At 38.7% G+C, this 12,656-nt stretch overlaps 1 protein-coding gene across 6 annotated transcripts in view; it reads left to right on the top strand.

The window, feature by feature from the left end:
- The window catches only part of enah (ENAH actin regulator), a 90,374-nt gene that overhangs the window by 68,383 nt on the left and 9,335 nt on the right, over nucleotides 1–12,656 (top strand). For 5 of the 6 annotated variants that reach the window (XM_079375549.1, XM_079375547.1, XM_079375548.1 and 2 more), the window contains one exon: nucleotides 7,057–7,412. In XM_079375549.1, the coding sequence (XP_079231675.1) occupies nucleotides 7,057–7,412 (356 nt within the window). Of the gene's footprint in view, nucleotides 1–7,056; nucleotides 7,413–11,170; nucleotides 11,903–12,656 lie in introns of all 6 variants that reach the window. The other variant, XM_079375550.1, reaches the window with a different exon arrangement.

Raw genomic sequence — 12,656 nt, 5'->3', positions numbered from 1 at the left:
ACAGTATGTGTTGTCTTTTTTCATTTACTTACAGCGGAATACAAAGGAAACATGAAAATAATGCAGCAAGCTGAAAAAAAGATATTCTGTAGATATTGTTGGTATATCAAGTCACATTAATATACTAAACGTATGATATTCTCCTAACTTTTGAAAATAGAAAATTAATGAAAAGTTACAGGATTAGTTGTAGCACAGTCCTATGATTTGAAAATATTTTTTTGCAGTCTTTTTGAGGAGAACTTCCCCAAACCGGAAGTGCTGCACACAATTTAAAATGCAGTAGGCTCGTTAGGAAAAAAGTAGACACTCAAAATTGGTGAAAAAATCTGCTAGTGCAATAAAACAAAATACTTTTATTAAAGATACATTTTCTGAAGACGGATAAGATAACTGTAATTTTATACTAAGGTAATGTGACGACTTGACAAGCACCGATGTAATTATTTTTCTATGCAGTAGAGTTTTTTTGTTTTTTTTTTGCCACAAAAAAAAAAATCTATATTTTTTGTTGTAGTACTCCTGTTTTAAAACCTAATGAAGTCATACAGCCTTTGTAATCTGTTGTAGTAAGTTGTTGGAAGACATTCTGAATCAGGCTGTGGGCCGCCTACACTGCCTTAGCTACTGTTTCCTTGGTAACTGATGTCAGGAACGGAGACGCCAATAAATGGATCTACTTCATGTTTCCCATCTTTTAAGTCCTTCTTCCATGCTCGAGAAGGGAGTGTTTGATGGAGGGGGGTTGGGAAGTAAGCAAATTTTGCATTGCTTGTAGTTTTTCCTATATTAAGAATACTCTAAACTGCAGTAGAACTGCCATAAACTACTGCAGATTCCAAATTGATATAGGTCTGAGTCCGTTGCCTGCTATTTGATCATTATATATATTTTTTTAAGGGACTTCTTGACTTTCTCACTCTGTGGGCAGGTTTAACTTCTTGAAAGTATACTGGATGACCCTTTGACAAGTAACTCTGGGTCTGCTCCAAAATATGAGAACAATCCCTGTCATGCTTTTGTATGTCATTTCAGTGGAACAAAACCGTACCTTTGAGTTTTGTTGAAAGGGGTTATTATATAAATGCACTGGAATGTTGAAGAACTAGAGTGCTTGCTTTCCTGACATGATCAGAAAGAGATGGTACTTGAAAATGTAAACTGAAAAAGGCCTAAAGTTAGCCCTTAGTATAGCCCTTGGTTGCTGAACCCCACAACCCCATATTTTGGCCCCTTCCAGTCTCTCACCTGAGAGAGCAGGGCCCGCTTCTAATTTTAAGTGTTTGTGCTGCTTGTTATTTCAGAATGTTGTGATCTCCTATGCCAGGGAATGCGTATGTGTCCGATAGGATTACGCACAAATAAAGCTCTCAACCGAAACGGTGCGAACTGCACTTGCAAACAGGTCTGGGCTGTCGTTCTTATTTAAGAAACAAGGAGCGCACACATTTGATCCCATAAATCCTTCTTTCCTGTTGGTCAAATGCCAGTTTGGTTTAAAGTAATGTTTGTTTCTAAGTTTATTTTAGCAGCTTCCGAAAACAAGAAGCCCTTGATGATATTATGACCTCTCCACCCCTGTAGGATCACTGGGATTGCACAGCAGTTGCATCATGAAAAGTTAACCTCGCCTAACCCGTATGTGTCATGGAAATTAAATATAGGCCTCTAATATCACACATCCATTTGACCCTATTTCTTCTAAGCGTTCATCTCTATAGGGAGCTTGTTCTTAAACCCTATCCAGGGATGACTTATGGATGGCTCTGGTATGACTGCCATGGTCTTTTGGGGTAGTATATTATCACAGACATGAACGAGGCTTCCTCTGCTCTTTAATTACATCTCTGAGAGCATGGCTCAGGCTCAGCAGGGATTTTGGGGGAAGTGGGACACGCTCTCAGAAATCCACGCCTCAACAGCATTTCATAATGGAGTGGCTCAGAATACAATCCTCTGGGAACCCAGGTACAAGAACAACTCTGAAACAAGGCAACTAAATTAAGCAGATATAGAGAACTCGGGCAGTAGACCAAGCATATGGAAGCTCCTTTTGGAAGATCTACATATAGTGGCCCTTGTGGGGGGGGATTATTTACTTTTTAACCATTATGCAGTCATGTTGGAAAGGCAGAAGTACCGTCCCAGTGTTTACAAAGTGAACATGCAAAGAAAGTGAAATCCCCTTTATAAAAAAGGGTAAAACAATGATGTCTGACAATTTTGAAGTTGGAGAAAATTAGAGCTTTTTTGCTACACAGACAAAGAACTAACGTTGTAATGCGTGAAGTCATTTGGACCTTGAACCTGTTGGGTCCCACTGAAATCCACTGTTTAGAGAAACATCCTGGAATGTTTTCCTCAAAAAACCTTAATTTGTTTTTGACTGAACTGTAACTGAGAAGTAGAACATTTGATACATTTGGTGTTTTGATATAAATGTGAATGGCCCTGCAGTTGAGATAATGTCTTGCTGTGTAGCTTTGGTCTGAGATTTGAAGTCTATTTTTCGATGACAGGACTGATGAGACAGCAGGAGTGACTGTATCAATTCAGGTGTGACTGCAGCCGTTGGAGCCTTAGGCGTAAACTTGCTCTCCTAAAGGGGTCTTAGATTGAGGTGTGGTTTCCCATCTTCTTCTCTTCTTTGGAAACATGTGGAGGCATGATGTTACTGCATCTAAGGTAGTATTTTTCATGATGATGACGGTCATGCTGAGTGGAAGGTGTGTCTGGCAAGGTCCCAGGAAATGACATCATGTACACCCATTCATACAAAAAGACGTGTGGGAGATTATTAGCCAGATGGCACGATCACCTATTTTAATGCAAACCCTAATGACGAGACTCTGATGTGTCTCATTTATCATCTATCCAGCTTCCCATGACAGCTGTCTCTTTTCACAAAGATAGTGGCAGACCGTTTAAATTATTAAACCTCAACAGTTATATAAATTAACAAAAAGTTAAAGTGGGTGTCTTAAAAGAATAGTTTGCCTCCTAAAATGCTGCATCGTTTACTCACGTTTCCACAGCTTTTCCCAATAGCTACCCCAAAATAATTTAAAAAATATATAAATATACTATACAGTCTTGGCCAAAAATATTGGCATCCTTGGTAAATATGATCAAAGAAGGCTGTGAAAATTAATCTGCATTGTTAATCCTTTTGATCTTTTATTAAAAAAAAAAAAAAAAAATCTAACCTTTCATTGAATAATAAGAATTTAAAATGAGGGGAAATCTCATTATGAAATAAATGTTTTTCTCAAATACACATTGGACACAATTATTGGCACCTCTAAAAAATTATCAGAGTAAAATATCTCTGAAGTATATTCCCATTCATATTCACAATTTTGAGCACTCCAGGGTGATTATGAACATAAAATTATCCAGCCATGGCTTCCTGTTTCACAGAAATATAAATAGGACGGAAAACAAAGCCCAAATTCCCTTAACCCTTAAATGCATACCTCAGGTCTTTAGCGACCCGGGACGTCGTTTACTACCCTCTCCCTCCTTCATTTTTTAAAGTTAGACCTCAGCTTTCTTAGTATTCCTCAATATATTCATTATAAACAATATAACAAGAAAAAATAATACAATTTAAGTGTCTGTTTTCTGATTCATTTTTCATAAAAAGTGTATAGGGTCGCTAGAGACCTGAGGTGTGTATTAGTGTAAGTATTATTTTTTTTCTGCGCAAGAATATTAAAATATGTGATGACTCAATACATGCAATTCACCTTTATTCCTCGGGGTGGCACTGTTTAATAGACAATAATGATGTGATATTTCACTCCTAACCACCGCAGGCTTAAAACAAAAGAATATCATCAGCAAAAATTTCACTGGTTTGAATGGCTATGAACTGAATGAACTGCAGAGCAATTACTGTATGCCATAAAATAAAAATGTCACTGTCATTTGATGGTGGATGTGGTAAATAAGCTGCCAGCGATCAAACTATTGATTTTGAAGTCACTGAAAATGGTAGTTTGCGATGTTTGACATCGTGAATATGAGGCAGATGCTGGATGTACTGTGGAAGTGCGCTCTGACTGACGGCGATGGTACAATCATCTGCTCAAATTGAAGTTTCAAAAGGTAACGAAATATGCTTTATTTTATTCTTCTGTAATGGTTCTTAAAATATCAAGCGTTTTTTGCTGTTGCAGCAGTGTAGGATCCACCTGGATATAAAGGTTGAATATGTAATAGTGATTGGCGAAACGTTCATGCATTTAAGGGTTAATCATCCATCACAATGAGAAAAACCAAAGAATATATATCTGATGTGCAGCAAAAGATAATTGAGCCTCACAAATTAGTGAAGTGGCTTTTAAGGAAAGAGCTAGAGCAGTGAAAATTCCCATTTCCACCATCAGGGCAACAATTAAGAATTTCCAATCAACATAAAATGTTACGAAACTGCCTGGAAGAGGATGTGTGTCTATATCGTCCTAATGCATGGTGAGAAGGAGAGTTTGAGTGGCTAAAGATTCTTCAAGGACCACAGCTGGAGAATTGCAGAAAATTGTTGAGTCTCAGGGTCAGAAAACCTTTAAAAAAAAAAAAATTGTCAAACAGCCCCTACATCACCACATGTTGTTTGGGAGGGTTTCAAGAAAAATTATCCTAGCTCATCCAAAAATAAACTCCAGCATATTCAGTTGTCAGACAAGACTGGAACTTCAAATGGGACTGGCTTCTATGGTCAGATGAAACTAAAAAAAAAGAGCTTTTTAACAGCAAACACTCAAGATGGGTTTGGTGAACACAGGGATAAAAAGTACTCCATGTGTACAATGAAATATACTGCTGTATTTATGATGTTGTGGGCCTATAATTCTGCTGGAGGTCCTGGACATCTTGTTTAGACACATGGCATCACTGATTCTATCAAATACCAACAGATAAAAAATCAACAAGTGACTAACTTATAATCTTACATTGATAATAATTACATTAGATCCAAAAGATAGTTTTAGCAACATAGCGCAGATGCTACAGAACAGTTAGCTGACTAGCTGTATAAGATTGTGACACATCTTATAATGGGCCATGTTTGGATCTTCCAACCGTACAATAATCCAAACACAAAAATGGGTCACTGACCAGAAAACCAAGCTACTGCTATGGCCATTCCAGTCCTCTGACCTGAACCCTGTAGAAAATGAGTGAGGTGAACTGAAGAGAAGAAGCACCGTCATGGAGCTGGGAATCTGAAGGGTCTGGAGTGATTCTGGATGAACGAATGGTCTCTGATCTCTTGTCAGGTGTTCTCTAACCTCATCAGGCATTATAGGAGAAGATTTAGAGCTGTTAAACTGGCAAATGGAGGTTTCAAAAAGTATTGGGAAAAAAAAGGTTGTTAATTGTGGCCAATGTGTATTAGAGAAAAACATTTATTTCATAATGATATTTCCCCCCCATTTTAAATTCTTATTCAATGAAAGGTTAGATTTTTGTGAATTTTTTTAAATAAAAGATCAAAAGGATTAACAATGCATATTAATTTTCACAGCCGCCTTTGATCATATTTACCAAGGGTGCCGATATTTTTGGCCATGACTGAATATCCCAGGTTAATATTAAAATTTATACATTTATTTATTCATATGAAAACTTATATGAAAAATTTATATGAAAACTAATATATATATATATTTTTGTTTGTTTGTTTGTTTCTTTGAAGTCAAATTTTACGAAAAGACAACATGTTATGGACAGCCTGGAAGATGAACCTTACATGATGACTCTTCATATTGTTAGACTCTTTGCATTTAATTTCTTTTCATTCATGAATGCTCTCCAATTTGTTCAGCCCCTCTTCTTCGAGTTAGGTCCATCTGTCCTGCTTCCACGCCAGAGCTACAAACAGCCCATTTTTCTTCGTTTACTGTCCCCGCTGTCCACAGTCTAAATGTCTCTGACTCTCTAATGTAATTACACACTGGAATTCTGGGCATGAGGATGTGCTGGATGCTGATTAAGCACAAGAGGACTGACAAGCAAATCTTTCATAAACCCTTACTTAGCAGAACATCTGCAGGCGAGCTGGTCTGGATGCTGAAGTTGGCACTTCTCACACCTCTTGTTAGCCATTTGAGTGTGCTGCCCTCTAGTGTATGATGTTATGTACTGCACTGCTTGTATTTTAGAGAGCATCTGTCTCCTAATCTGGAAGAAAGCAAGTCATTTTTATTGGTCTTTTATAAAAGCTTTTCTTACTGAATATGTCCCAAAAGCCCTTTAAGGCCATCTTGCTAATTCCACCAACAGCCTGTTTATTTTAATGGGCAGAGACTAAGAGAGAGAGAGAGAAAAAAGCATAAATATATTACTAATTTAGCGTTTGTTTTTAATTAGAGGTTCACTTTAGGTTCTAGTAAACAAAGTATACTTATGTACATGTATATATAATGTGTGTGTGTATATATATATATATATATATATATATATATATATATATATATATATATATATATATATATATATATATATATATATATATATATATATATATATATATATTAGTATAAGTAGTGTGTGTGTGTGTGTGTATGTGTGTATATATGTGTGTATATATATGTGTGCGTACTACATGCATGCATGCATATGTACAAGTGACATTCAATGAATAATATACATTACCTTTAAAAAGTTAGATAAGATTTTTAAATGTTTTTGAAAGAAGTGTATTGTGCTTACTTGGACTGCATTAATTTAATCAAAGATACAGTAAAAACAGTAATATTGTGATACATTACAATTTAAACGACTTTATTATTTTATTTTTTTTTATCTTAAAATGTAATTTATTCATGTGGTGGTTGAATTTTAAGCAGCCATTACTCCAGTCTTCAGTGTCACATGATCCTTCAAGAATCAAGAAATATTTCTAATTATCAATAAAAAAAAAAAAAAAAAGCTGTGCTGCTTTTTTTGGAAACAGTGTGGCAAACTTGTTTTTGATCTAACCTGATAAATAAAACGTTGTAGGTTCACTGTGCACTCAGGCATTCCCTTCTGCTCTTTATGTGTCCTCAGGCAGATGCAAGAGCTCCAGCGTCAGAAGGAGCAAGAGAAGGAACGACTGGAGCGAGAGCGGCTAGAACGAGAACGCCAGGAACGAGAGATGCTGGAACGGGAACGCGCTGAAAGGGAACGTCAGGAGCAAGAGCGACTGGAGAGGGAACGTGCCGAGCAGGAACGTCTGGAGCGCCTAGAGCGTGAGCGTCAAGAGCAGGAGCAGCTGGAGCGAGAACGCCAGGAACGGGAGCGCGCCGAGCGGGAGCTGATGGAGAGAGAGCGTGCCGAGAGAGAGAAGCAAGAAAAGGAGCACCAAGAGCAGCTGGACAGAGAGCAGATGGACTGGGAGAGAGGGAGACGCATCTCCAATGCCGGTGAGCATCTTCATTTTCTCCAACGTCTATTCATAGATAGGACTGACAGATGTAGACAAGAAGGGCTGGAGTCAAAAACTGAATGAAGTTTTAACACAAACTAATAATACAAGTGGCTTTTCTTCTGTTGTACACTATGCTTAGCATGCAAATGCCTGTGAAATGCTGCTGTTATCTGTTAGAAATCATTTCTTACAGTGTTGCAGTTATTATGCTCTTCAAATTTCAATTTAAACTATTTTTTCCTTAACACGCTCGGACCAGGGATGCACCAATATTACAATTATTGCTGATTTCCATACCATGGCTGATAACCGATAAACAAAAGATTAAAAAGGGAATGTAGGCACCACAGCAATGTAATATAAAAAATGAAATGATTCAAAATGATTCATTTGAAGATCTGATAAGGAAAAAAGTTTGTTTGAATAAAAAAAAGCTGGATCTCTATTATAAGATAGCAGTATTCAAGAAACTGCTTTTAAAGGGTTAAATCTTTTGTAATCTAGAGTTGTCCCTTTAAAACAATGAATTGAGACATAATTTAACATCTAAAAATTGGCGGAAACGAGATCAAAAGTCACTTATGTTGGACATCACAAATAAAAACATTTAAATTAATTAAATCCACTGATATCCGCTGTTGTGCATCTCTGGTTCGGCTATTTTCTTTCATTGTTCTTGCTGTAAAATATATTATTAGTATGTATTTGGCCTCTACATCTGTGTAAAGCTATTGTTTATATGAAGGAACGGTCAGCACCTCCTCGTGTCTTAATATATCAATAGGTGATCTTCTCCTGACGTGTCCATCTGTCAGTGTGTTGGAAGAGTCTGAATCAACAGCTTGAAAGATGACGAAACTCAGGGAGAGCTGCACACACTAACCACGTTTCCCTCATGCTGTCCTGTGTACAGCCCACTAGGATTATGGGTAACCTGCCAAAACTCAGGAATTTAGGTGACAGGCGAAAAAGGTTGTGGCTCTTTAGCAGCTGTCAACACACGTGTTGCTGTAACCTGTTTTAATTTTGTAATTTGACAAATTTCTGAAAGAACCACAGTACTGAGTAAGAAATTGTTGGGCATGTTTTTTGGCCATCAGGGTTAGATTGGATGCAATTTAGTAGAAAATTGGAGGAAAGTTATAAGATTTTACTTTTTTGTTTGTTTAGTATAAGGCATTGTTCACAATAAGACCAGGAACCTTCAATAAGATACTAAACAGGGTCAATTTTCCTAAATACAGATTGCATGCATTGCTCAGAATCATGTGCCAAAAATAGAAATATTTCTTCTCAAGATGGGGGAGGGGATGTTTATTCCACAGATAATGTGTGAGAGGTCAGGCCTCAGGCTTTGATAGGCACAATTATCATTTCAAGTGTTAAACATTTGAGCAGTTTAGTATAGTTCATGTGTGATCATTGTATCAAATAATCTGTGTTATTTGGTAGTGATCTAATATTTTGTTCCACAGCAGGGATATCAGAAACCCTTTAAATGCAGCATCGATTGCTCAGGAATGTTGAATCTAAATTACTAACAAAACATTATTATATTGACAATCAGATTTGGGAAGGAGACATTTTACAGAACACTGAAGCTCTATTCACTGGCAGTGAATTGTAAATCTTTCCACTTTGTTAGATTAGAACAGTGATGTTTTTTTACATACTTCCAAATGCTCTCAAGGAAGGCAAGAAATCACAAATTTCTGACATAAATGCTTCAGTGTCAAAGTTTATTCTGCTTAGACAAATCATTGTACAGCTAGTCTGCAGTTGATGCATTTCTCACTGCAGGACTGACTGGCTGGTGCTCTTCTATTCTGAGTGTTGAATTGACACCGGATTGAGTTCTCTGTCTGGAAAGACATCTAGTAGAAATACAGACACTTGGTTTTGGTGTAAATGGATATTTATAGCCACAACTATCGTCTAACCATTCTCTTTTTCACTTCAGAGTAGTATATCCAATAATGTTTGTGCTAAATAAATAAACTCATTAGTATTAAAAACATTATGTGAGGGTCTTAGTCACAAGTTGATTTAATACATTTGGATTAGTCTCTCTGGTGCACAGCCGATAGGTCTTGCCATGTGACCGCATGTGCTTAAGGAGTGGAAGAATTTCATTAAGTCACTTTGGTGAACATCACGGGTCATGTGGTCTGCTTGTCAAAGCTAATAGTGTGGAAAGGCAGAGGAGGAAAATTAAATGGAAGAAAGCAAGGTACAGAAAGGTTACATTATAATTTAAAACAAGGAATAAACAGAAATCAGGGGTACTTAAGTCATGAAGCCAGCGTGAATAATAGGAAAGTGTTAAGGAGATGACCTGAATGTAGGGCATGATAATTTGTGTTTGCCTGTGTGTTGACGTGTATTTTGAAGTGTGCTCAGGGGGGCATGGTGGGCTTCACGCAGCAGGAGGGCAGCTGTGTCTGCAGGCTGCTTATGAGAATCACTAGAGCAGAAAGATTTGGCCAACATATGGCAGGCAGTGACTCTTACTGTGCAGTCTCACCATAAACCAAAACATGAATTTACATGCATTTCATATATAAACACCCTTAAATATGTTGCAAAATCTATTGCCTTGAGACAGGGCCCCTGTCACCTTAGTTCCATAATTATACAGATTTTATTGAAGGCCAGGCTTAAAATGACAGAGGCCAAAAAAAAAGGTTAATAAATAAATGAAAAAAATGAAATGTAATGTATATTTATTATTAATTTATTAAATTGGTTCATTTATTTATTATAACACTAATTCTAAGCAATGCTGTTCTTTTGAACTTTTATTCTTCAGGGAATCCAGGGATAGAAATGTTTCTTGAGCACCAAATCAGCATATTAGAATAATTTCTGAAGGATCATGTGACACTGAAGACTGAAGTAGTTATTACTGAAAATTCAGCTTTGTCATCACAGGAATAAATTACATTTAAGAAAGTTTATAGACAAGTTTTATGTTGGCTAGAGAAAGCCTAGCTTGGAAGTTTGAAGTTGTTTTAAAATACTTTAAAATAGAACATTGTTGTTTTAAAATTTTATAATATTTCTGAATATTATTGTTTTTACTGTATTTTTTATTAAATAAATGCAGTGTAAGAGACTTATTTCAGAAACATTTAAAAAATCTTACCAACCACATACACGACCACATTGCACATACTGTACTTTTTGTGCTGATGACACACCAATGATGTTTCAGTGGAAATGTAAGAGTACTGCGTTAAATTCAATGTCCAATTCATATCTTAATGTGATATTTGACTGTAGAAAGTGCAAAAAAAGTGCAGGTTTTCATTATCATTTTCTTGGCATGCCAAGAGTGGATGACTAGCATTTAGCAGGTGTGTGATGATGCTAAGACACTAACCTCACGTGACGTGTATCCAGGATTTACAGTAACCCTTCGGTGCTCTCTCCTGAAAGTACTACATGCTAAACTAGATGTTTTTGTAACATTCTTCCCACATGTGTTGAAATTGATCCATCTTTTCCGGTTCATGATGTTGTCAAAAGCTAACCGATTGTGCTAATTCCAGTGTGTTCCCTGTTCATAGACAGAAATAAGTACATATGATGGACTTGTAGGTCTCTGCTGGTTTTCTTGCTTCATTTGCCCCCTTTCTCTCTTCTGTCTCCTTCCCCCTTTCTCTCTTTGTCTTGTGTTCTTTCCCTTTGCACGGTTGCCGCTTCCTCCCTCCCGTCCCGTCCCGTCCTGTCCTGTCCTCTGGTTGTGTGCAGCATTTGAAAGCACCCTCTACACTCCTCCACCTCCCGAATACAACAAGACCACCTCCTCCACACCCGTGTCACCTTCCACACCCAGCTACCCACCCCCAACGCCATCGCCCTCCACAGCCACTCCTCCGACCCCGCCCCTGCGCCACTCTGCCTCCCGATTCGCCACGTCGCTTGGCTCCGCCTTCCACCCGGTCTTGCCTCATTACGCCACTGTACCTCGCAGACAACCCGCCCCGCCCACACCGCCGCCCCCTGGCCCAGCTCCTCCTCCAGCTCCGGCCTCCAAATCTGTAGTCTGGACAGCTAACAACTTCACACCCCTTCCACCCTCACCTCCGGTCATGATCAGCAGCCCTCCGGGCAAGGCCACGGGTCCTCGCCCGATGATTGCGATCCCGGCCCCTAGTCCGCTCTCCCAGAAACCCCCCTCGCCCATCTCGGCGCCCAATGGGCCGCCCACCTCGCTTCACTTCCACACCTCGTCACCCGTCTCGGGTCAGCCGTTCTCTTCGGCTCCAACGCCACCCCCACCGCCGCCCCTGTATTCCCCCTCGCCCACCTTACCCATCTCTCCCCTTGTGTCTTGTCCCTCACCCCAGCCTGCTGTTCTCCCTTCTCCTTCCACAGCCTTCCCTGCCTCTGCTGAGCACTCTGTAAACTCTGGGCTGGGAGACTCCTGCTCCTCTGCTCCAGAGCTGCCCACTCAGCCTGCTGACTTCCCAAGCCAGCCGGGTAAGGCCTCTTCTGTGTCGCTCAGCCTCCACTAACCCGCTACTTGGGGTTCAAGGAGGGGGCCTGCCATGTTGAGCTGGGTTGTTTTTTTTGGCTGCAATTGGTGATAGCTTTTTGGCTCAATATGAAAGTCCTTAGGAATGTTTTGCTGTTTTGTCCTGTCTGTTGTGTTGTACTGGTTCACCGGTTTGATGGATGCTCGTTTGTGTGGCCTGTTTCTGTGTGAAATGGCATGGCATGAAAACACATCTCCACTCTCTCTCGTGAAACTTTGATTCGAGTCTCACTGATTGCTAAGATGCGATATCATCGCTTTAGTTCTCGTCAGTGTTTTTCTGCAGTTTATTACAACCATCTCATTCTGATTCTTGGTTTATGGTAAAGAAGTTCTAGATGTTAACATGTATAAGTGAACTGTCATTGAACAGTGAGCTTTACATGATCTATAACTGGCCACCTGACATCCTTTTTGGTTATTCTTCACATTCACACATTTGTTTCATGAAACATCCTTATTTTAAAAAGAAGCAAAATGAAGATGAAATTGATTACATTTTTGTCCTTGACTAGGTTTTATGTTGCATACTGCATACAGTAAACGGAGCTTTTTATATGAGGTCAGGTCAACAGCAATGAAGAAATAAGACCAACTCTTCCTCTGAATTATTTATAGAAGTTTTAGACTTCACACTTCATATGCATGGTGCAGCTTGACACTGAGCTAAATTCTGCACACTAATGATTAACTTGAGTG

The sequence above is a fragment of the Barbus barbus genome (assembly GCF_936440315.1).
Source record: "Barbus barbus genome assembly, chromosome: 24".
Lineage (NCBI taxonomy): Eukaryota > Metazoa > Chordata > Actinopteri > Cypriniformes > Cyprinidae > Barbus > Barbus barbus.
Note: the sequence above shows the minus strand (reverse complement) of the source record. Positions and strands in the feature narration are given on the sequence as shown.